Here is a 25,591-nt window from a genome sequence, read left to right as displayed (position 1 = left end):
ATTCTCAAACAACAGACAAGATTAATATATACCACTTTGATTAAATGAAAGCACAAAATGACATAAAATAAATAAAACCTAAAATGGTGATGTGGACAAATTCAAAGTACTTTAACTAAATCTTGAATAGGAGAAAAGAGACAAATGCTTAATCATAAAATATGAAAGATAAATAGGGAATTCTAATTTTCTCAACAAAAAATACAAAATAAAAAATCCTAACAGACCATAATAAACGTCTTTCATGGGTTGAAAAACTACTTAGTTGACCTATATGACAATTACAGATGAGCCAAATTCAATGTGGATATGTCAATTCATAAGTGGGTATGTATTAATATTGCGTGTTACACCACCTACCCACGATAGAAGAATTTATATGCACACTGTTTCTTTTTTTTTAAATGGGGATAACTGATGGTAAGTCACGGTTATCCACTTCTTTTGAGATCAAAGAGGTTAAGAGGAATTACACCCTACATGTGACCAGGGTCAAACAGACTCACCAGATCGGAGCATTAAACTCGGGACCTCCAACATTTTTTTTGTTTATTAAAAAACCGCAGTCAGCGCCCTTACCATTGTAATTTATATGCACTAAGTTTGTGTGACTAATAGACCTATCCCACAAGCTAGGAAGATCTATTTATGTGCCTTAATTTGTCGTAGTCGGACTCTTACCTATGTATGCGAGCCACTAGTTAGTTGGCTAAACATAACTGATTTACATGAGCATTATGCGAATTTTTTTTCTAACAAGTGATTGTCATACTATCACATTACACTTAAAAATATTTCTGCACCTTATCGTAGCACTAAGGTAAAGCAACACCTAGCACTTAGGATTAGGTAATTTAGTGCCCAACCTAAAGCTCACGTGATCAAGCTAGCATTCTAATTGCATTTGATGGTAGGTTAGGTGTTAATATACAGAGTAGAAGGGTAGATATAGAATATCCAAGTATATGTATTAGTCACTGGATCAAAACTCTACTATATAGATAGTAAACTAAGTACTCTCTTCTCCCGTACCCAGATTGTAGAAGACTTAACAACTATGGCCAAAACCATCTCCGACCTCTCAGATATCACTGACTTTGTTATAAACAAAGGCAATGGAGTAAAGGGGCTCTCAGAATTGGGCCTCAAAAGCATCCCCAACCAATACATCCAACCCCTTGAAGAAAGAATCAGTACTATGATAATGTCCCAAGACTCCATTCCTATCATTGACATGTCGAATTGGAACGACCCGAAAGTGGTAGAATCTATTTGCAGTGCAGCAGAGAAGTTGGGGTTCTTTCTACTAGTGAATCACGGGGTGCCGGTTGAAGTGCTTGAGAATGTGAAGGAAGCAACTCATCGCTTCTTTGTATTGCCAGCTGAGGAGAAGAGTAAGTACTCGAAAGAGCATTCGCCTTCGAAAAATGTCCAATATGGCACGAGCTTTAATCCTCAAGCAGAGAAGGCTCTGGAGTGGAAGGATTTCCTTGGTCTCTATGCTTATGAGGACAAGATGAGGCGTCTGCGTTTTGGCCTCCTGTGTGCAGGTAAGAAGTAAATTAATGCACCCTAACATGTACATGAAGTAAAACTCACCCTATCATGTACATCCATTTTATAAATTCAGGTATACAGCATGATAAACTATGTTGCACAAGTACTAGTAGAGATACGCTACAAGTACGAACACTATAGAAAATAAATTTCCATAAATTAGGACATGACTACAGCTATAAAAATAATAAATGATACACATTCAAACACAAGATTGCTGATAAGTACATTCATATCATGTTCATTTTCCATATCATTCCGCTCATAAGAAAGGACTAATAATCATAACAAATATGATCACTTGTAGGACAGTGGCTAGTTAGTAGACACCAAATCTATGGTACATGGTGTATCATGGATATTAATTTGGTTGATATATTTTGTCAATCATGTCAAATATCAACAAAATAGTAAGTATCGACCAAGTATGGACATCATACCACAAATGATAGATTAGTACGTAATAAAAAATTCATTTCTCATCGCCATCATCTTAAAAGTCATTATATCTTCTTTAGATTTTTTAACTTATTAATCTGAATTAATCTGAATAAAAGTATTTATACGACTATGTATATATGTATGTATGGTTTTAGGGATGAAGTACTTGAATATATGAAGAAGTCTGAAATTCTTACAAAAACGACTCGTAGAGTTGCTAATGAGAAGACTAAATGTGAAAGAAATAGACAAAGCAAAAGAATATCTTTTAATGGGGGCCAAGCGTATCCAGCTCAACTACTACCCCATTTGCCCAAATCTTATAGAAGTATCAGTCTTTAACCCTAATACAGAAGTAGGGTTAAATGGTGGAAGAATAATGCAAGCTTTTATCTAGCCTTGATGGATAACAGCTCAACTTGCATTCAGCTAGTCTTAGTGCTAGTATTAGCTGGTTGTTATTCCCTCATCATTATAAAGCTTGTTAGTGGCTGTAAAGCTTGTTAATGGTTTAAGTTAGAGAGAGTGGAGGTCATCATTATACTTGCTTAGCTGCCATTGTCCCCTACCTTTTGTTCTCCTCTCTCTTTCCCGTTTCTTCTTCTATTTATGTATGAACTTGTAACTGTTTTATACATGAAATATACATCAGATATTCTACATGGTATCAGAGCAGTGATCCCTCTTGGACCTGCCTCTGTGTTCTTCCAAAATCCTACCAAACCCAAACCAGTTAAGCCATTATGGCAACACCAGCAGAGAAAATTTCAAAAAACGAAACCATGGATACCAACCCAATTCAACGTTTGAGCTCTGTGCTCCTAAACGAATTCAACTATCTGCCCTAGTCACGAGCTATTTCTCTCACTCTTGGAGGACGTGGAAAGCTCTCGTTCATTCAAAAGGATGACATCATGCCCGAAACAACTTCACCAGATTATGCAGCATGGGTGTCCCAAGATCAACTTATCATGTCTTGGCTGTTAAACTCTATGGAACCAAAGATGGCTAAGATTTTCAGTTATTCAGTGTCATCTCACCACCTTTGGAATTCTGTACGAGACATGTATGGGGATCTAAACAATATTGCGCGAGTCTTCCAGCTGAAGAAAGACCTTACGGAAGTACAACAGGGAAATCTCTCCTTTGTTCAACATCTTGGCAACTTGAAGGCCAAATGGAATGAATTGGATCTCTACAGACCTCATACCACGGACACAACCATTCTTTTAAAGCGTGCTGAAGAAGACAAGGTGTTCCAGTTGCTTGCCAGCATTGAACCAGAGTATGAAGACCTTAAAAGTCATCTCTTGATGACACATGAACTTCCCACTTTCCAGATGGTCTGCAATGTTATTCAACGTGAAGAAGTAAGAAAGAAGGTCATGAACGCAGACGTGGTCGTTGGAGAATCAGATCTTAGGCCATCAGAAGCGAGAGCCTTCATCTTCTCCAGACCATACAAGGGAAAACGACCAGACTTAAAGTGTTCTTACTGTGTGAAGATAGGTCGTCCAGGCGTTGGACACATAAAAGAAAAGTGTTGGATTCTTCATCCAGAACTTAAACCCAAGTTCAACGATGATGGAAGAACACCAAGAAACCAAATGAAGCCTGCCTACACTCCTAGAGGAAACCTTGTTTGCGACAATGTCTCCAATAATGTGATAAACTCTTCCTCTAGTCCCATTACTCTTATAAATGAATTTGCTAACTTCTTGCAACAGAAACAAGGAACAACAAATCATGAATGTCCCTCAGCCATGCTCGACAAGTTTGCTGGCTTCCTCGAACAATCAAGCTCAGTGTCACAAAATGACGTGCCAGGTATTGTTGCAACTATTTCCACTGCATTGGATCTTAGTAGTAGTCGTGATTTTTGGATAGTCGACTCAGGAGCTTCTGATCACATGACTAACGATGCATCTTTACTAAATGATTTTCAAAACTTCTCCACTCCTTCTTTTGTCTCCGTAGCTAATGGCACTAAAGTTCGTATAGTAGGTAGAGGGAAACTCAAAATCTTTTCAAGTAAAAAAGAATCCCTTGTCATGCATGTCCCTTCTTTTCCTTTCAAACCGTTGTCAGTAGGAAGAATAACACAATTGCTCAATTGTCTTGCAATTTTTTCCACTCACTGTGTGATTTTCCAGGATCAAGTTTTGAAGGAAACGATTGGTAAAGGGTTCTTCCTCAATGGACTGTACTATGTCAACTTCTCTTCAAGTTTTCCAAAGAGTTTCTACGTAAACTCAAACACAGTAAACAAGGAGCAGATGTGGCACATGAGATTAGCTCACCCTTCTTCACATGTTATGTCTTTTCTTTTTCCTAGTTTCTGTAAAGTGGTCCCAGATTGTGAAGTTTGTCACAAATCTAAGTTTACCAGGTTACCCTTTCCCCATTCTCTCTCTAGAGCTACCAAAGCTTTTGAAATTGTCCATTCCGACATTTGGGGACCTGCAACCTTAGAGTCTTTTGATGGTTACAGATTCTATATATCTTTCATTGATGATTTCTCTAGAACTACCTTTATGTATTTACTTAAATTCAAGCACGAAGCTTTCCAGTGTTTCAAAAAAATTCATAACTTAGTTCAAAATCATTTTAACTCTAATATTGGCATCTTAAGGTCTGATAATGGGTCTGAGTACACTTCCAAAATCATGACAACTTACTTAAGTGAGCATGGAATTTTGCAACAAACAAGTTGTGTAGGAACGCCATAACAAAATGGAATTTCAGAAAGAAAGAACCGAGATTTGCTTGAGAAAACACGATCACTAATGTTACAAGCAAATCGTCCAAAGAAGTTATGGTCTCAAGCTATACAAACCGCTGCATACATCATCAATCGCCTTCCTAGCAGAATCTTGAAGTTTAAATCTCCTTACCAAATTCTCAAGGGGAGAGAAATTGACATAAGTCTGAAGGATTTATTTTGTAAAACATGTTCATTTGAGCAACATCATATAGCATGCAATTAACAATTAAAGGCGGAATCATGCTTGCATGTACTCAAAAACAAAACATTACCATGAAATTCAAAGCCTAGTAGATTGGTGAACCAATTAATCAACTCAAAACAAAGTGAGTTGAAATTAATACCTTTGTAGATTCCTCTTTGCATAAGCAAAGGCTAATCACCCAAAGAGATAGGGCCTTCATTCCTTGCTTCTTAGATCCATGGATTTGGATGGAAGAATAGGTTCTCTAAGTTCCCAAAATTGAGAACCTCTAAGTCTCTTCACCAAGGTTAGATTGTAGAAGAAATGAGTGACCTTGGAGTAGTAGGATTGCTAGATGTACCCTCCAAGGTGTTGGCCTCTTTAGAGAGAAAATGGAGAGACAATTCTCACCAATTTTCCCCCAAAATAAACCCTTAATCACTTCATGAATATTTAGTTATAAAGTCATTTATATAGTCACTTCTTTAAGTGACCTAAATAACCAAAACCCTAATTCATCACACTATGGCTTGCCATTTAGGGGATTTTGGGCTTTTGGGCTTTAATGAATCTTCATTCATTAAATTGTCATACAACTTAAGTTAATGGGCTTGACGTTCGAAGCCCATTGGGCCTTAAGGTCCAAAACTATACCGAAGTCTTTAACGAACTTATTCGTTTGATTAATTAACATATTAATTAATCCTTGCCATAAATAAATGATTAAACCATTTAATCATTCTTACTCATTTCCGTTTAATCTTCAATCTCCACCTTTTATGGTGTGCGATCCATTAGGTTCCTTTTAGCGAGGTAGTGGGCGATTAAAACCATTTTACATCGATTGTGAATTGAAACTATTTTCAATTCTCCCTTTAGTGATTACACACGTTTAGGGCTTCCACAAACCATGAGTGACACCTAGCAGCATATCATGGTTACCCAAGCTAATCAGAAGAGGATAGAGAACCTATTCAGTTTGGGATTACAAATGCAATACGGTCCTTCTCTAATCTAATACTCTTGACCACATTGTTTGGTATGATAGTTTATTTATTCATGTCTACTATCCAATGTGATTCGTGTGCTTATATGATTTCCTTGAATGTGATTTGGAACGCATTCCCTAATCTCATTCATACTCTGGCCAGAGATTCCAAATCATATCATAGAGTATTCTCCCTCAACTGTTTGAAGGTTAGAGATCCCTTGTTGCGCATTCACTTGTCTCCATAGCTAAGTGGCTTAACCCCAACGATGCCGTGGACACCCCGAGGGGGTGACTTTGACATAATCAAAGATCAAGGACTTAACCACAAGACAACTGTGATGCCTCAGGTCAAAGGACTACTTTGCATTATCCCAACCATGAGTTCTCATGTGACATGGAATATAAGAACTCTTCGTTGATCACGTTCAGTGAACTCATTCTCTATTGAGCACCTACGTACTTGTCTTGATGTCACACACACCAATGACTCGAGACTAATCACTCTCCCTGAGAGAAGACATAGTACGTACTGATCTTAACGGACTGTCAACGACCAATTGACAATCCTATGATCAGGAACGTTTAGGATGTGTCTACGAAAGAATGGTCTCATGAATCTAACTTCATTAGATTACATTCTCCCAATCACATATTCCTTGGACTTTATCGTTTAAGCATATAACATTTATATGAGACGGCTCAAACAATAATGTATGCCCTTTATATGTAAAACTAGATTAGTTTAACATGTGAAATGTCCGTAAAGTATCATCACATGATTGGCTTTAGGGCACATTTCCAACAATCTCCCACTTGCACTAGAGCCAATCAGCATTGGTCATCAGTGATGATACCTCTTCTGTAGTCATTTCATAAATGGCTGAAAAGTAGGCCTAGACAATGGATATCTATATGTTATCCATAGAAGCAACGTTGAGAATATCGACGTCACCATTATACATGATTCTCAATCATGTGGTTCAGTCTCTCATTTGTGTTCGGATCTTGATGAGCCCTTGATTCCCAGGCTTGAGCTATCGCCCCATTAGTGTCATACACTTTCTGGTTGGAACCGAATAGAGAGTTCATAAATGAACTTTCCCATCCAAACAACATTGTTGTAAACTTCTATATGGCAATATATCTTGCATTCATAATGGAACACACTAAAGTCATTACTTTAATGTTTCCATCCAAATATCTCTTTAGTCATAATAAAGAGATATCTGTTTATTTCTTCATTCGTAATGAAGAAACATCCAATGATGGATTAGATTCATAATCTAATACATTTACGCTTCCATTACGTTACTCTAATTCTTCCTCGATCTTTGAGGAATTTATCCTTTAGTATTTCTTAAATACTTAAGGACTCACTTGACAGTTGCCATGGTTCTGATCCTGGGCTTGTATTGATATCGTCTTGTACCGTTCTAGGTACAACTCATATCAATGTTTTTCATACAATATGAAATACATAAATCACCTTTCTGCTTACGCATAAAGGATTCTATTTACGCATTATTTCTTTGGGAGTCAACAACTTCTTAGTCTTACTAGAATTGTCCATTTGATTGAAGTTTATCATCATATGAGAAACTTCCCAGCATCTCTTGTCTATTATTAGGGATTGATACAATCCAATTATATCCTAAAATCTATCAATATAGATTTCATTCCCATGTATATAGACTATATCTCCCATATACATTCTATCGTTTATAGAATGCTTAAAGTCATAACTTTAACGAAGAAGAATTCATTTCATTTCCAAAATTAATATATCATATATATTTTAAATTTTAGGAACATGATTAACTCCCACTAATCTTTTGTAAACCTAGTAAACAAAAGATTTATTTACATCTTTATAAGCAATCAAACGATTTGATCTTTTTCTCATAAGATGCAAATAGCTCCCACTAGCTTGCTAAGATCCATGATGGATGGATCTCTACAACTTACATGTCTTGTGATTCATAGTTTTAGACATATATTATCAAGACTATCTTAATAATGTCCAAACATTGAATCACCATTTAGTTGTAGCTAGCAATCTTCGAATTAATTGAAACTAAGACTATCTCAAAGATGGTTTCTTCAAAGTCAACCATTTTCTTTGATTGTAGTCACCTTAAGCTACCAATTAGCTATGAAGGTTTCATTATTTCGAGTCAAATGGTACTTTACCATTTCCTTGAGTATATATCGTATATGCACTCAGTGTATAAGGATTTTCATTCTTACTTCTTTCGAATTAAGAGGTGCAACTCTATGACATAGTCATAAAGTTCAAACCATTCAACTGAGACGGTTTATAAATCCTTCTCGACTACCTTGGAGCTTTTGGTATAGGGACTAGATTGTTATATTTGTTGATTACTTTCTTGTCTCTCAAAGAACACATTCTTTGAGTTCTATCTCTCGTTCATTTTCTTTTAGGCAAATCACATTGTAGGATTACAATGAACTACCCAACAAAACAACATTTGTTAGTTGGTTTATAGAAGCGATATCCAAAAGTTATTTTAAGGATATCCTACAAGATTGTTATCAAACAAATATTGCTTATTAGCACACAACCCCAAATCTTTAACATGCTTAAGATTTGTCTTTCTTTTCCAACTACATCTTATGGAGTCATGAAAATATTGGAAGATCTTCTCATTGACAATCATATTGTTTTAGAAGTATATATCCTATATATTGGTAATAGATAACATTTAACGAACTAAATCTTTATTCAAGTTCGTTCTTCTCCTAATGGAGAAATACATTATCTTATGATGCTATTTTCCTTGATATCTTTCAAGGAAACTTATCTAAAGTGTTACCTTTCCTTGGATCAAATCTAAGGAGGTAAATACTTTAGATGTCTTACTCATCAACTTACATTACTTGAATTCTTTGAAACATTTTACAAAGTATTCGGACTTGTGTTTATTCAAAATAAACTATAGTCCAACCGAGAGTGATCTTCGGTGAATGTTATTCAACATGAGTAATATTATGTTTGTGGACAAGTGCCACTAACATCTAAGTGAATTAACCTCAACAACTTTGTGATTCTTTCTTCTTTCCAAAAGAATAAAGATTCGAACATTTCGCCTCCATACAATTTTAACAAGAAGGTATTGGATCCAGATCTAACGATCCAAAGCGTCCATCTATGACCAACTCGTAATTTATGTTTTTAGAGGTATCACAACTTTAGTTGGGATTAGTCACTACCTTGCAACCTTTTGGGTTTTAAGCATCATTATTTTCTAAACAGTTAACACTACCATATTATCTCTACTATAGAGACAATCAATTAGATTACTATAATCCAATTTCTTTGGTAGTTCATATGAGGAAGTAAGTACTATCTGCTTTCGCAGAGATCTATATCTTATTCACGTTCCGTATGTGAAGCACCTTTTCTTCTCTCATATATCTTCTACTTCTTATTAGTCACACTTTTACAACGATTTGTAAAACATAGTTACTAATACGGAATCATGCATTCAAGTAGAAGAACCAACTGTTTTGAACTTTTCAAGAACATTTTTCAACACCTTCGAAAGGTGTGTTCTTGACACTTGCAAGACATTTCTTGCAAATACCCTTTCCAATGTCCATCCTTTCATAAAGAAAGTTTGTTCCCTTGGAGTTATTTATCTTCTTTATTTGACTTTCACCTTTGACTACATTAGTCATGGTCCCTAAACTCCCACTATCTCTCTTGAAACCTTTTTCAATTGTGTTATACACATCAAACAATTTTGGAGAGCATGTGGTTTATTGTTCACTACATAGTTTACAATAAACTTAGTGAACGATTAGGATAGGGAAACAAAGGTGAAGTCCTTGCCTAGTTTCCGTCTCGTTAAGTGGTTTATCACTTCAACACTCAATGATTCAAAATCATCATAAGTCCATGTTGATGGACTATTTTTGTCAACCAACCATTATGTTCTAAACATAATTACAAACTTTAAAGAGTTGTACAAGGCAACTCTCAATTTCTTCATACAACAATTTGTAAGTGAAGAATCATGTCACATAAAGTGTCCATGCCTTTGTGCTTTCTTCTCAAGTTCTTTGTTCATTTAACAAAGAAACAAGCACTAAGTGTTTGCATTGACTAAGGGTTGTTCAAAGCAACTCCTATTTCTTCATACAACAATTTGTAATTGAAGAATTATGACATTAAAAGTGTTGTCCTCTTTATGATAGACCTTTTCTAACATATTCTTCTAATGATACATTATCAATAGGAAGATTGTGAGGATGAGACTACTTTGGTACTTTTACAAGCCATTAAAGACAATCTATGGTTTTGTAGTACCAAGTCCGTAAACTAAACGTTCGGCTTTTATTTGTCAAGTGTTGGATAGCGTTTGCAAATATATTGGTAAACAAATACATAACGAATATAAATTGATTGATTTTAAGCCATTTGATTCGGGTCTTTAAATCAAAATAGCACCACCCACTATTTTTGGCAAATTCCATATCCCTCATTGGAATTCGAGAGCTTTGGATGAAACTCCTAGTAGGTTATGGGAGACTCACTATTACCAAGCCCACCTCACGATGATACGATATATGGCTAGCAACAATAATAATGAGAGAGTACACTTACTCATTTGCAACTCATGCAAGTACCCATCTTATTTGGCCTCTAGAGAATGTAACCTCACAATGATATGATATTGGTTCCATTGCACTTAGTTAAGTTCTTCCCACCATGCTTAGTGCGTGAAGGGGTTCAAGAATAGCCTCACGATGATACGATATATAGCTATCCTCGTTGCCTACACTCACCTCATCATATGTATATGGATTCCTCCTGAGTATAAGCATGCACTGTGTACTCCCCCATGATAGGGTGAAGCCGGTGTACAAGTCATAAACGATTGGATCCCACCACGGTGGAAGGCCACGAAGAGATATTCTAAACATCTCTCGCTTATCAACTTAATATTTGGTTGGTTGAGGGTTTTAGGTCTCATCACATATCAATATACATTTTAATCTCTATTAAAACAATTTTGGTCCTATTACAACTATTGGTCCATATGATTGTTTTAGTTGTACATAATACTCCCACTATGCTTTTAAAACGGTTTTTAAAGCAAGAGTATATGTTACTACTAACATAAGGTTTGCATTCATTTGATGGACTATATAGTTGCCTTAGGGCCTTAGGATGACTATGAACCTTTGTTTAGATTCAACACGAGCCTTGTGTTGAATCTCGGTCTAGGGATGGAGATTGATTTTAGTTACGCGTTTAATCACATTAAGGCGTGTTGTCTTAGGGGCGTTGGACCCAATTACTTCATTTTCATGCATATCATATAAAGCAAGAAAGAAATACTTCAAAGTAAAGGATGAGCTTATGCTCATTACAACATTTGCATAAAACAAATTACCTTAAAGTAAAGAAGGACTTATGCCCTTTTACAACATTTGATCAAATCAAATTACAACCAAAATCTAATCTACACATTCCCATGGTTCAAACAAATTTGAAACGCCTTTCACATAGCTCAATTATATTAGGCTTAGGTTCATAATCATCCTTTAATTAATTAACGCTTTAACTAATTAATTGAATGCAACATTTTCATTTGGTTTTTGTATCCATAAAATTGATTTAAGTGGAGCTAAACAAAATGAAAATCCAATTCTCATTTAAAGAGACAAAACAATTTTGTTCTCATCCTATTTGGGCCATCATGCAATAACCACAACTTTTTGGGCCATATTGCGAAAACATAAACTTTTTGGGGTCACTTTGTAAAAACACAAAAGTCACTACTTCATGTAAATACAACTAGAACCCAAAATTTAAATAAATTCAAAACTTCATTAAAGGAGCAAAACAATTTGTCCTTTAGAGTTTTTAGGCCTTAACGTCAAAACGTAAACTTTCGGGTCAAAGTACAAATACACAAAAGTATCAAAACTTTATGTAATTGCATAAAAGCCCCAAAAATACCCTATTTTATTAGGGTGGCCGGTTTTTAGGATAAAAAGGAGTGGTGGGTGTTTTGATTTATTAGTTTTGTCAAAAACAATCAAGTAGTGCTTTCACCTTTCATAAAAATAATATATGTTTTGATGATTGATATTTCTTTCATCATTTATACAAATATTTAACACTTTAAATACTTTCATAAAAAATAATATATGTTTTGATGATTGATGTTTCCATCATCATTTATACAAATATTTAACACTTTAAATACATGATAAATCATTTGAAAAACATATATCATAAACTTTATGAAATAAATCAAAACTTTGAATCAAAACACAAACCTTTGTGTTCTTGGCAAGAACATCAAGAACATATGAAGAACATCCATGAAAACCCATAAGAGCTCCATGAATGTTTTCATGCAATAAAACTCAAATTTTTATCATTCAAAATGAGGCTAACATCCTAGGGTACTTAGGGGTTCCAAAAGTCACCTTAAAACCATTTTAACAAGACAAACATGAACCCAAAAAATCACCCTTTGGATTTGGCCGAAAATCCCTAAAATCATGGCACCAAATTTTAGCTCCAATATTCATCCTCATATGAACTACATCTACAACATTTGAGATGGCAAATTTTCAAACAAAATTTATATTCAAAGAAGCAAGAATAAAGCTTGTAACAATTACAACTTTTAAATCATAAACTTATGAACTACAAAACCCAAAAGGATTCACCAACTACTAGACCTAGGCTCTGATACCACTTGAAGGATTTATTTTGTAAAACATGTTCATTTGAGCAACATCATATAGCATGCAATTAACAATTAAAGGCGGAATCATGCTTGCATGTACTCAAAAACAAAACATTACCATGAAATTCAAAGCCTAGTAGATTGGTGAACCAATTAATCAACTCAAAACAAAGTGAGTTGAAATTAATACCTTTGTAGATTCCTCTTTGCATAAGCAAAGGCTAATCACCCAAAGAGATAGGGCCTTCATTCCTTGCTTCTTAGATCCATGGATTTGGATGGAAGAATAGGTTCTCTAAGTTCCCAAAATTGAGAACCTCTAAGTCTCTTCACCAAGGTTAGATTGTAGAAGAAATGAGTGACCTTGGAGTAGTAGGATTGCTAGATGTACCCTCCAAGGTGTTGGCCTCTTTAGAGAGAAAATGGAGAGACAATTCTCACCAATTTTCCCCCAAAATAAACCCTTAATCACTTCATGAATATTTAGTTATAAAGTCATTTATATAGTCACTTCTTTAAGTGACCTAAATAACCAAAACCCTAATTCATCACACTATGGCTTGCCATTTAGGGGATTTTGGGCTTTTGGGCTTTAATGAATCTTCATTCATTAAATTGTCATACAACTTAAGTTAATGGGCTTGACGTTCGAAGCTCATTGGGCCTTAAGGTCCAAAACTATCCCGAAGTCTTTAACGAACTTATTCGTTTGATTAATTAACATATTAATTAATCCTTGCCATAAATAAATGATTAAACCATTTAATCATTCTTACTCATTTCCGTTTAATCTTCAATCTCCACCTTTTATGGTGTGCGATCCATTAGGTTCCTTTTAGCGAGGTAGTGGGCGATTAAAACCATTTTACATCGATTGTGAATTGAAACTATTTTCAATTCTCCCTTTAGTGATTACACACGTTTAGGGCTTCCACAAACCATGAGTGACACCTAGCAGCATATCATGGTTACCCAAGCTAATCAGAAGAGGATAGAGAACCTATTCAGTTTGGGATTACAAATGCAATACGGTCCTTCTCTAATCTAATACTCTTGACCACATTGTTTGGTATGATAGTTTATTTATTCATGTCTACTATCCAATGTGATTCGTGTGCTTATATGATTTCCTTGAATGTGATTTGGAACGCATTCCCTAATCTCATTCATACTCTGGCCAGAGATTCCAAATCATATCATAGAGTATTCTCCCTCAACTGTTTGAAGGTTAGAGATCCCTTGTTGCGCATTCACTTGTCTCCATAGCTAAGTGGCTTAACCCCAACGATGCCGTGGACACCCCGAGGGGGTGACTTTGACATAATCAAAGATCAAGGACTTAACCACAAGACAACTGTGATGCCTCAGGTCAAAGGACTACTTTGCATTATCCCAACCATGAGTTCTCATGTGACATGGAATATAAGAACTCTTCGTTGATCACGTTCAGTGAACTCATTCTCTATTGAGCACCTACGTACTTGTCTTGATGTCACACACACCAATGACTCGAGACTAATCACTCTCCCTGAGAGAAGACATAGTACGTACTGATCTTAACGGACTGTCAACGCCCAATTGACAATCCTATGATCAGGAACGTTTAGGATGTGTCTACGAAAGAATGGTCTCATGAATCTAACTTCATTAGATTACATTCTCCCAATCACATATTCCTTGGACTTTATCGTTTAAGCATATAACATTTATATGAGACGGCTCAAACAATAATGTATGCCCTTTATATGTAAAACTAGATTAGTTTAACATGTGAAATGTCCGTAAAGTATCATCACATGATTGGCTTTAGGGCACATTTCCAACAAAGTCATCTCCATGTGTTTGGATGTGTATGCTATGTGCACATTCAAACTATTCACAGAGATAAACTTGATCCAAGGGCTATCAAGTGTGCATTCGTAGGCTACTCAACTTCCCAAAAGGGATACAAATGCTATAATTCTAAGACCAGAAAGGTGTTTGTATCCAGGGATGTACGTTTTGATGAGACGCACTCCTTCTTTCAGAAGCATGATGATGAACCTCAGGGGGAGCTCTCATATGAAGTGTTTCCCACTCATCTCTTCCCTGATGATCCAAGGCTATCAACACCGCACAATGAAGCTGTTGAGATAGAGCCAGCTCTTGAAAATATGGAAGCATATGATGAAGAAGTCCTTCATGAAAGTAGAGAGCCCCAACTTGAACAACCTCCTCCTCCACGAAGGAATCCTTCTCGAAACAGACAACCTCTAGCCAGGCTTGATGATTTTGAAATCTACACGCCTAGATATCCTATTGGACAAATGGTTTACCATAGCAAGGTCTTCCCATCTCATGCGGCCTTTGTTACTGAGTTATCTCGAAACTCTGAGCCTCGATCATTTGAAGAGGCAAACCAATCTCCTGTATAGAGGCGTGCCATGCTTGAAGAACTGAAGGCACTCGATGAAAATCAAACTTGGAGCATTGTTTCTCTGCCGAAAGATCAACGTATGGTTGGGGCAAGATGGATTTACAAGACGAAATTTCACTCAGATGGAACCATACAGCGGCACAAGGCAAGGTTAGTTGCAAGGGGCTTCACGCAAACCTTCGGGGTAGATTACAAAGAAACCTTTGCCCCAGTGGCAAAGATGAACACAGTTAGAGTGCTTCTTTCGGTGGCTATCAATTCACACTGGTCTCTACATCAAATGGATGTAAAAAACGCTTTCCTAATGGGGAGTTAGAAGAAGAGGTGTACATGCGCCTACCACCTGGTCATGAACGAGAAAAGGAACAAGGAATAGTCTGCAAGCTTCACAAGGCCATTTACGGTCTCAAGCAATCTCCAAGGGCTTGGTACTCAAAACTGAGCTCTGTCCTTATGTCATCCGGTTTTAAACGAAGCAATACAAATTCTTCAATGTTCACTAGGATTGGTACGCATGGAAGATTGGTGGTACTTGTTTATGTTGATGATCTTATTGTCACAGGAGATAATCCAGAAGAAATAACTGCTCTCAAAGCCACCTTACATTCAACCTTCTCAATCAAAGATCTTGGCAGACTCCGATACTTTCTTGGAATTGAAATGGATCAATCTCCAACTGGTCTGTTTCTAAATCAACAAAAGTACGTTCTCAATCTTTTAGAAGAAGCCAATATGATGCATTGCAAGCCTGCCAAAACACCACTACCAACAAATTTCAAGGATGAAACCTCAGGCATCCAGCTTGAAAATGCATCGGAGTATCAAAGGTTGGTAGGAAAACTTATCTATTTGACTATAACCCGACCTGACATTGCTTATGTTGTTAGCTTTGTCAGCCAGTTCATGCATTATCCCTCGTCTCATCATCTGCAACTAGTTAAAATGATCCTTCAGTACTTGAAAAGCTCAATGTCTACCGGGATTTTCATGCAAAACAACGGACACTTCACCATTGAAGGATACACAGACTTTGATTGGGCAGGCAATGTCCTTGATCGCAAGTCCACAACTGGTTACTGCAGTCTTGTTGGTGGTAATCTCGTCACGTGGAAGAGCAAAAAGCAATCCGTTGTAGCTCGGTCAAGCGCAGAAGCTGAGTACCGTGCAATGGCATTTACTGCATGCGAACTAATTTGGCTAAAGAGTTTGCTACGTGATCTTGAAATCATCTCATCCAAGCCAATTCTCTTTCACTGTGACAATCAAGCAGCGATGCATATTGCTGCCAACCCCGTCTTCCATGAACGCACAAAGCATATCGAGGTTGACTGTCATTTCGTCTGCAACCAAGTCCAGTCCAAGCTGTTACAAACTGTATTTGTTCACTCCAGTGATCAACTTGCCGATGTGTTCACCAAGCCTCTTCCTTCTGCACAACTTGATCGTCTTCTCTTCAAGCTTGGATCCAGAAAATCTCTCGATCCAGCTTGAGGGGGAGTATTGAAGTATCAGTCTTTAACCCTAATACAGAAGTAGGGTTAAATGGTGGAAGAATAATGCAAGCTTTTATCTAGCCTTGATGGATAACAGCTCAACTTGCATTCAGCTAGTCTTAGTGCTAGTATTAACTGGTTGTTATTCCCTCATCATTATAAAGCTTGTTAGTGGCTGTAAAGCTTGTTAATGGCTTAAGTTAGAGAGAGTGGAGGTCATCATTATACTTGCTTAGCTGCCATTGTCCCCTACCTTTTGTTCTCCTCTCTCTTTCCCGTTTCTTCTTCTATTTATGTATGAACTTGTAACTGTTTTATACATGAAATATACATCAGATATTCTACAGCCGTCACTCTGATATCTCAACGCTTACAATCCTCCTTCAGGACGATATTGGTGGCCTTTACGTGCGAAGGAATGACAATGATAGCGGTTGGATTCATGTTCCACCTGTGAAGGGGTCCTTAGTGATCAACATTGGTGATGCACTGCAAATAATAAGCAATGGGCGATACAAGAGCGTTGAGCATCTAGTAGCCGTCAGTTCAAGTAAGAACAGGGTTTCGATTCCCATATTTGTCTTCCCAAGGCCATCTGAGATGATCTCTCCGCTGCCGGAGGTGCTTGAAAGTGGCGAGAAACCAGTGTATAAGTCAGTTCTCTTTTCTGATTATGTCAAGCATTTCTTTGCGAAGCCCCATAATGGAAAGACAACGATTGAGTTTGCCAAAATATGAAGATTATGCACTACGCACGAAAATGTTCTCATGTAGTAAGAGAGGTGATTAAATCTCTTAAATGTATGCATTCTTATCCTACTACAACTCATCATATCCAATTCTAAATTGAACTGAGTATGTGATCTGATTTTCTTCTTCTTCTTTGTGCCAGCTTGACGAATATGAAATATCCTTCTTTTATTGTTTATATTGTATCTTTCTCCTTTCACACTAAAGGCACACAAAGAAAATGTTGCAAATCCAACTGTTCACAAGGAGTCTATGACAATTATAACCTCAGAAAGTTTAAACTTACAAACTATGCCTAAGCATGGTGGCGAGAGAAGAAGACGAGCGTGTCACCTGGGACGACTGCACGACTGCAGGTCGTCTGTGTGGTCAGAGATCATAGATCTCCACAGGATATCGCACGAAGGCAATGAGGTAAACGGAGAGATCGAGGGACGAAACGGTTCGTATGGATCTCTGCTGGGTTTTGGCCGTCGGCTTGGTTTACACGTTGCGGCTTCAGGCCGCAGTTATGCATTATATTGAATGTTCATGCAATTAGGTTGAAAAAATTTCGACTATGTTTTAAAAGAACTTTGATTGTGATGATAAATATTGTGAATGAGTTTGTAGGAATTCCTCCTCCAATTTCTTCCATCTTCAAAGCGTGTATTTCATTTGACATAAAAATAAATTGAAATTAATAATAGTATATGAATTTAAAAAAGTAAAATTTTATTCATAATAATGATTGAAACGTAATAATCTTCTTATTGAAGATGGACAATTTTTTTTAATGCAGTGTCAAGAACATGCTGGTGTTGTGGCCTATTTTAGAGGAGGGGGAGAGACGGATTTTGTGGCCTATTTTAGAGAAGGGAGAGACGGACGGCGAAGAGAGAATATGAAGACTAGGCTTGAGGAATTCTGTATTTTATTCCCTGATCTTGTGACTTTATTTATATTTATAGTAAATCAAGTATGATTTTCTGTTTTGCAAGTAATACAATCCTAAAGTGAAATGATCTTATAGTATCCTAAATATAATCTACTAATAATTTACACAATCACATATATGCTAAAAGTATATTTACAACACTGCATAAGTAATATTTCATTGTAAGAAGGATGCTAGCTACCTTTCTTAACCTGTCTTTCCCAACTCTTTGTTACCATGTGAACTCTACTATTGTTTAAAACTTAATATTTAATATGTTAACCTGTCTTTCCCAACTCTTTGTTACCATGTGAACTCTACTATTGTTTAAAACTTAATATTTAATATGTTTAAAATCTACTTCGTGTATATATATGTACAATTTCAAATACATCAAACTCATTCTCAATGTACGTATGTCAGTGCATGATTAGATATGTATTAATATTGCGTGTTACATCACCTACCCCCGATAGAAGAATTTGTATGCATTGCGAAAATTGGCTATAAAATGGAACAGGATGCTCTCCGGATTCACTTAGTAGAAATCTTAGAGATCATCACATTCTAACCGTTTATTGTACTTCGTCCAATCAATTTTCGTTTGATACTATTTGTGTTTAATTTTAAATTAAAAAAAGTCAAATGATTTCTGACCGTACGATACACCATGAATGACTAAGAAGTAAAAATTCCTAAGATCCCCACAAAATGAAAGTGGCAGATTCTATTTGCATTCACATGTCGAACTGGGAGGACCGGAAAGTGGCAGATTCTATTTGCAAGGCAGCAGAAAAGTAGGGGTTCTTTCAGTTGGTAAATCACGGGGTGCCCATTCAAGTGCTTGAGAATGCGGAGGGAACTATCGCTTCTTTGAGTTGCCAGTTGAGGAGGACTAAGTATTTGAACGAACATTCGCCTGAGCATTCGACTTCATACCATATCCAATTCGGCCAATGCAAGCAACAATATGGTTTCAGTTCCCAATGCCAGCAATAAGAGCAGTGAGCATCGAGTGTCTGCCAATGCAAGCAACAACAGGGTTTCAGTTCCCATATTTGTCACACCAAGGCCTTCGGAAATCATCTCTCCGCTGCCGGAAGTGCTTGTGAGTGGGGAGAAACCAGTGTATAAGCAAGTTCTGTATTCTGATTATGTCAAGCATTTCTTTGCGAAGCCCCATGATGGGAAGAGAACGATTGAGTTTGCCAAAATATAAACATCATGCACTACGCACGAAAATGTTCGCATGTAGTAAAAAATGTGATGAATAACGACCATTAAAGCCAAGCTCAATAGCAAATGAGATATGTACCACCAAATAAACAAAATTAAAGACACTAAACTTGAAACCATAAGCCACTACATGGAATGACTGACCAAGAATGCTCTCTGAAATCACCTCTAAAAGACCTTTAAACGTGAGACCCCCGATTTATAATTTTTTTGTAATCAACAATTTAGAATGTTGCCAAGTGACTATTATTAAACAGAAACATCCTCTTTATAATAGCATCAATTGCGTTCTTCACTTATTTCAGCAAACTGAAACTTACAATGTATTGCTAGCAGAAAACTTGTCCTATTCACCCATACAAAAGGCAGTGGGCTCTGTTGGCTGACAGTCGAGTCTGCTTGGCGCTGCTACATTCTGCTCCGAACAGAGAGCTCATGCTTAACTTGGTCCCTCAAAACTCTTCTTAGTAACTTGTTGGAGGCTGTTCGAGGAAATTCTGGTACAATCTTGACCAAGCTCACCTGTCCAGTCCATTAAAATGTTTGAAAACTTCAGAACCTTCAGAGGAAAAAAAACAGCTAAAAATGCCGTGAACATGCCTTGGTTTCTGAAGCAGCAACAAAGAAACACAGGCGAACTGTCACGGGAAATGTTTTTGTTTTGAAAATTATTAGAAGTCAAACCTTAAACAAAGGGTTAAGGTTGCTTTGAATTGCTTTTGAGAATTTCTTCTTTAGCTCGTCTGGTTCGGAGTCGTATCCCTTCTTTAATACGACAAATATAATCAACTGTTCAGGACCACCACTCTTGGGTGCAACACTGACTGCAGCTGTCTCCAAGATGCTTTCATCAGCCCGGTCACAGACGCGCTCGATTTCAACAGAACTTGTCTGAAATTCAAGAAAGATCGAAGGCATTTAATGTTTCGAAAACAAGTCCGAGCATATCAGTTTAAATGTAAACAGATGATCAGGCAACAAAGCTTGCACTTGCTCATCAAATAAAGGGTGCAGGTGAATTCTTTACCTTGATGCCACCGAGATTCATGGTATCATCAGACCTGCCTTGAACAATCAAATAGCCTCCAACAGTTCTTTTAAGTATGTCTCCGTGTCTCCTAAGTTGCTGCCGATCATATGTCAAGTAATACAAAAGATTCTTACTTTCATCACAGATCAATTGCAGTACCAAACATAAATTCAAAAGATTCGATAAGTTCACATTTAAGCATATGAAGACGTTCAAGTGTTGTAAGAAATGCAGTTCTGATCTTACCGTTCCATTATACATTGGCATTCCCTTGAAGTAGACTTTTTCATGATCAGCATTTAGCAGCCTGTCAGTCGCTCCCATTAATTGCGGGAACAAACCCACTTCCCCAACACAAGCTTGCTCCTCTGGCTGTATGATCAAGGAGATCAAAGATATTGACATACAATATAGTCTAATAATATAAATGAGTTGACTTTGTTCCTTGATGTTTGTTCTTATTATTTTTTTCCCGCCTGTCACCCATCATTCAAGAAAAACATATCCCCGGGACTAGCATGATGTAAACGAGTGACAGGTAGGTTAAAGGAATTGAACCACAATTAGAAAGCAGCTAGTCATGTGCTTACATAAGGAATTCCATGTCCATCAAAGATGACAAAGCCTGTTGTCATCGACTTTGTGCTAAATGCTCCAAAAGCTTGTGGCTGCAGCCGACTTCCCATGATGTAGGATGAAGCAAGCTCTGTGCCCCCACAACATTCAATAATGGGTCCATAGTTAGCACGGGAAGCGAGCCAAAGGTCATCATCAACGCTAGACGCTTCACCAGTGGAACAAAATGATCTGTACAAACCGATGTTTTAAGTCCATATTCTGAGTCTCATGTTCATAAATCGTTCTGAAGTTTAAATAAAAAGATTACCTTATCTTTGTCCAGTCTAGGCCTTTCATACAGTGTGTACTCTTCCAAGCCTTTACTAAGCTAGGAACTGTGCCCAATATAGTTACTCTGGCATCCTAAACAGATACAATAGACGAAAGTAAGAAGGCATTCGATAGCATGGTACTCGTAGGTAGTTACTAGTTATAATACATGAAGTTCTTGCACTTTTTATATGAACTTTGAAAAAAAGTATATAGGTTTCACCTGAACAAATTTTCCAAAGCCATGACTGAGAGGAGACCCATGATACAGAGCAAGAGTTGAACCAGTTAGAAAGCACGAGTAGAGTAAGATTGGACCCATAACCCATCCCAAATTTGTTGGCCAGCAGAAGACATCCCCAACTTGATTATCATTGTGAGCCCATGAATCAGCAGCACATCTAATTGGTGAAAGTTGTGTCCATGGAATAGCTTTCGGATCTCCTGATAAACACCAAAATATAAACTGAAGATCAAAAGATGAAAATGTGTTGCAAAGTAGAGGTAACCATAAAAAAAAAATTTAAAAGCAATTTCTTTACCTGTGGTTCCAGATGAAAATAGAATATTAGTCACAGAGTCGACTGGCTGATAGACTGGAGAGTAGTAGTTCTTTCTGCAAAGAAGAGAATAGCGTTACATGGATATACAAATTGGTTTGAAACTACATTGATTGAGAAACAAGATAAGTCTCTCATTGCATAACAACGTCTAATTGGCCAGATCAATATCGCTGGTATACTAATTACCTTGGAAGGTGATTGACACGAGAAAGAAAAGCATGCCAGGATAGATCCTGTTCTCTTAACTGAATGCCTACATTGCTCCCAATTGCTGGAAGCACAATAGCTAAATGTGGAGCGGCCTCTGCAACTCGACTGCAAGGAAAGAAAAATCATATCCATGAACATGAACATGCAACATGCAACATTCACAGATGTAACAGTTAAACTAGCATTTATATGTATAATTAACACTTTGACATTTCAATCTCTGAAAGAGCAGAGAGATAGCATTATTTATAAGGAAGCAGTATCTACCTGTAGAGAGGAAACTTCCGGCCTCCCCTTAGTATGAAATCCTGAATACAAAGTGAAAGTAGAAATCATTTGCTAGAAAAAGAGCCAAAAAAACACACTGCAAAATATGAAATCCAGAGAGAATTGAAAATTATAGTTTGAAAACACACTCTTAATATGAAATCCTGTATCCTGAATTTTCAGCACTTTCAAGGCTCTTAAGTCAAATAAGTGGATTATTCAAAATTTAATCAAGCAGATATGTTATTGAAACTTGCTGCCATGAGAATTCATAGCAGAGAATAATCAGCGCGATCCAGTGCATTTAGCTACCAGTCACGGAAACTCACCTGGGTAAAGACACCCCTTGCTTTAGACACGCGTAGACGAGTTGCAATTTCATTTGTAGCAAAACTGTCTGCTATTGATACAACAACGAATCCTGCTAGTACAATTGCTAAATATATGATAACCGCATTGACATTCATTGGCATGTCGATAGCAATTGCATCACCCTTTGAAAAGGTTGCATCCAGTGCATTAGCCACCAACCTGTCAATTATGCCGTAGACAACATCAAAAAAGGAGGAAAACTAAAGACATTGTGTATACAAAGGGAATAAAGCTCCGGCAACATTACAAGCAGAACGATGGAAAAGTTGAGAAAGGATGAAATCAAAAGGCTTAAACAATTGTCAAAGCAGAAATTGCACTGATCTGAAGCATATGCCACTGTGCTAAGGAAATCAAATAGGAGCATACATTACTTGTTCCCGAAGTTCCTTTAATGTCATATGATTAACAAAAGAATCATCGTCGCAACCTTCATCCCTCCATACAACAGCCAAACTATCATCCTCTTTTCTTGGGTGGCTGGTGGGTAGCAAACAACATTCAGCAATATTGAAAACTGAATGTGGAAGCCAGGATCCACTGCGTTTTGATTTGTCAGTCCTATCCAAAATACACTTTGGGACTTTACGAAATGAAACCGAGAGCTCTTTTAGAACAAGTGACCAGTAAGCCTAGAACAATAACAGCACAGCTCGTTCAATAAAAAACATGCATCAAGCCTGCCAAAACTCAAGGATACGAATGAGTAGTTACCTCGGGATTCCGAACAGAGAATTCCTGGAAGAGTGTATAACTGGTTATGGGATCCTTATATGATGTTCCTAAAAGCTCTGAACCGTGCTTTTCCATCAATCGCCCCAAGTTTGTTTGTCGCGACTGGTATCTGAAAATAGAGAAGAACAGGGTTCGGTTAGGATTTAGAAACAAAATTAAAAAGTAGAAGCAAGAAGACATTCCATGTCTGCAGAATTATTTCTCCAAGATCCACACATTCATGATATATATATATATATATAGAGAGAGAAGCATCAAATATTTGAATTAATCAAAAGTGACCTCTTATATGCTCGATATTAATATGTTTTAAAAATCTCATTCTACACAATATATTTTTCTTTTTAATTATATTTAAGGTGCAAAATGAGATTTTTAGAATACGAATAACAATCTCTTTAATTTTATAGATTTCAGATTTCATTCCTCACATGCCAAGTTAAAAAGAACAAAATCTTACGACAAGAGAAAAAGTGAGACAGAGAAAGAAAAGGCAAAAGAAAAGTGGGTGGGAGAATGGAGAAAAGTGAATTACAGAGAAGGGAACCAGTAGAGAGGAGGGCCTTTGGTGGAGGCATCCCAATTGGCATAGACTGAGTAGTAGATCAACTGGTGCAGCTCATGAGGGTGTGATGGTTTCAGCAATCTCTCAGCCACTATCTGCCGCCATATCTCTTTTGGGTCCGTTGTGTTCGTGCGGGAGATTGTATTTTTGAGGACTCTATCGAAATCCTTGGCCTCTTCAACGTCTAGCCCTGCCTGAACAAAGTTCTCCACTCCCACCTCACTTATGTTCTTCACCATCTCTCTCTCTCTCTCTCTCTCTCTCTCTCTCTCTCTGGTTTTGCAGGTTTTTGCATGTGTTTTAAGGACGATTTGTGTTCAAACTTTGAAAGTTATGGGTGTGGTGGTCTGCCTAATGTAAGGAGTAGGTGAGAGATGTGAAGACAGAGGAACCACGTGCTGATCATATGGTCGTCACTAGCTTCGGACTATGGTAACAACTAAAAGAAAATCTACTTAAATTAGTAGTTGATGACTTCTTGAATTGGGCATGAGTTTTCTTTATTAATTTGATTAAATTAATCTCCTTAAAAAAAATTGATTATATTATGAGTTCTTTAGATATAGACCCTTCCAACTTTTTTTTCTTAGATAAAAACTCATCTAATTCTAAACATCGAAACAAAACCAAAATTTGAAAAACATTGCCACATAGAAAAGTAATTGACCTATTATTACAAAATATATACAACTTGTGCTACAATCTTCAAATCAAATCAATAAATATTGTTACTCACCTTAATTATAATGAACAAATAATTATTGAACATACTATTACCCATCCTAATTATTAGTAACATATATAAAAGATTTACCAATATTGAAAAATAAAATAATAGACATATGTTGTCACATCCCGGGCTCAACTCCGTCATAGCACGATATTGTCCGCTTTGGACCCCGACCACGTCCTCATGGTTTTGTTTCTGGGAACTCACACAAGAACTTCTCAGTGGATCACCAATCCTGAAATTGCTCTCGTGCGAACTTGCTCCTGGAATTGCTCTCGTGCGAACTTGCTTAACTTTGGAGTTCCGATGGAACCCGAAGTCAGTGAGCTCCCAAAAGACCTCGTACTAGGTAGAGGTGGGAATATACATATAAGGCTTACATGATCCACTCCCCTCGGCGATGTAGGATGTCACAATCCACCCCCCCTTAGGGGCCCGACTCCCAAAAGACCTCGTACTAGGTAGAGGTGGGAATATACATATAAGGCTTATAGGATCCACTCCTCTCGGCGATGTAGGATGTCACAATCCAACTCCCCTTAGGGGCCCGACGTATTTGTCGGCACACTTCCGCCCAGGAATTGGCTCTGATACCAAATTGTCACATCCAGCCCAGGCCCCCACCACATCCCGGGCACGACTCCGCCGTAGCACGATATTGTCTGCTTTGGGCCCCGACCACGCCCTCACGGTTTTGTTTCTAAGAACTCACACGAGAAATTCTCAGTGGGTCACCCATCTTGGGATTGCTC

At 37.3% G+C, this 25,591-nt stretch overlaps 3 protein-coding genes across 8 annotated transcripts; 2 read left to right on the top strand and 1 right to left on the bottom strand.

Annotated features, from left to right (window-relative positions):
* The first annotated feature begins 935 nt into the window (after window positions 1–935).
* Window positions 936–18,373, top strand: LOC103415491 (feruloyl CoA ortho-hydroxylase F6H1-3-like). Of its 3 annotated transcripts, none has more exons than XM_070818687.1 (2): window positions 936–1,550; window positions 2,154–2,310. In XM_070818687.1, exons 1-2 carry the CDS (start codon window positions 1,058–1,060, stop codon window positions 2,174–2,176), a joined length of 516 nt encoding a protein of 171 aa, XP_070674788.1. In that variant the 5' UTR covers window positions 936–1,057; the 3' UTR covers window positions 2,177–2,310. The 3 variants fall into 3 exon arrangements, with proteins under 3 accessions (XP_070674788.1, XP_028955099.2, XP_017186473.3); XM_029099266.2 differs by lacking the exon at window positions 2,154–2,310 and adding an exon at window positions 16,965–17,145 and having other exon boundaries at window positions 937–1,550; XM_017330984.3 differs by lacking the exon at window positions 2,154–2,310 and adding an exon at window positions 18,109–18,373 and having other exon boundaries at window positions 942–1,550.
* Window positions 2,778–4,312, top strand: LOC139194354 (uncharacterized). Its single transcript, XM_070818686.1, has 2 exons — window positions 2,778–3,825; window positions 4,152–4,312. The coding sequence occupies exons 1-2, from the start codon at window positions 2,913–2,915 to the stop codon at window positions 4,178–4,180; spliced, it is 942 nt and encodes a 313-aa protein (XP_070674787.1). The 5' UTR covers window positions 2,778–2,912; the 3' UTR covers window positions 4,181–4,312.
* Window positions 18,374–18,840: 467 nt separating the features above from the next.
* On the bottom strand, window positions 18,841–24,540 carry LOC103415048 (probable CoA ligase CCL12). 4 transcript variants are annotated; one of them, XR_011579080.1, is made up of 15 exons: window positions 24,080–24,540; window positions 23,524–23,653; window positions 23,179–23,441; window positions 22,767–22,968; window positions 22,438–22,478; window positions 22,147–22,275; window positions 21,940–22,013; window positions 21,621–21,841; window positions 21,396–21,490; window positions 21,100–21,316; window positions 20,756–20,881; window positions 20,507–20,605; window positions 20,164–20,370; window positions 19,800–20,001; window positions 18,841–19,262 (listed from the first exon to the last, which is right to left on the bottom strand). XR_011579080.1 is itself a non-coding variant. In XM_008353414.4 (14 exons), exons 1-14 carry the CDS (start codon window positions 24,346–24,348, stop codon window positions 19,888–19,890), a joined length of 2,187 nt encoding a protein of 728 aa, XP_008351636.3. In that variant the 5' UTR covers window positions 24,349–24,487; the 3' UTR covers window positions 19,710–19,887. The 4 variants fall into 4 exon arrangements, 1 of the variants encoding a protein (XP_008351636.3); XR_011579081.1 differs by having other exon boundaries at window positions 19,057–19,336; window positions 24,080–24,480; XR_011579082.1 differs by lacking the exon at window positions 18,841–19,262 and adding an exon at window positions 19,287–19,410 and having other exon boundaries at window positions 24,080–24,480.
* Window positions 24,541–25,591: the final 1,051 nt, after the last annotated feature.

The sequence above is a fragment of the Malus domestica genome, chromosome 03 (assembly GCF_042453785.1).
Source record: "Malus domestica chromosome 03, GDT2T_hap1".
Taxonomy (NCBI): Eukaryota; Viridiplantae; Streptophyta; class Magnoliopsida; order Rosales; family Rosaceae; genus Malus; species Malus domestica.
The sequence above is the reverse complement of the archived record's forward strand: the minus strand, read 5'-3'. Positions and strand labels throughout refer to the sequence as shown.

What these genes read in the sequence shown, in the direction of transcription:
- LOC139194354 (XM_070818686.1), top strand. Translation starts at nt 2,913, where the DNA reads ATGCCCGAAACAACTTCACCAGATTATGCAGCATGGGTGTCCCAAGAT. An exon ending in GTCACAAAATGACGTGCCAG is followed by an intron (nt 3,826 to 4,151) that starts GTATTGTTGCAA and finishes GTGATTTTCCAG; the next exon opens with GATCAAGTTTTGAAGGAAAC.
- LOC103415048 (XM_008353414.4), bottom strand. Translation starts at nt 24,348, where the DNA reads ATGGTGAAGAACATAAGTGAGGTGGGAGTGGAGAACTTTGTTCAGGCA. An exon ending in ATTTTCATCTGGAACCACAG is followed by an intron (nt 21,842 to 21,939) that starts GTAAAGAAATTG and finishes GGTGTTTATCAG; the next exon opens with GAGATCCGAAAGCTATTCCA. An exon ending in TGAATCTCGGTGGCATCAAG is followed by an intron (nt 20,371 to 20,506) that starts GTAAAGAATTCA and finishes CTTGAATTTCAG; the next exon opens with ACAAGTTCTGTTGAAATCGA.
- LOC103415491 (XM_017330984.3), top strand. Translation starts at nt 1,058, where the DNA reads ATGGCCAAAACCATCTCCGACCTCTCAGATATCACTGACTTTGTTATA. An exon ending in TTTTGGCCTCCTGTGTGCAG is followed by an intron (nt 1,551 to 18,108) that starts GTAAGAAGTAAA and finishes TTTTTAATGCAG; the next exon opens with TGTCAAGAACATGCTGGTGT.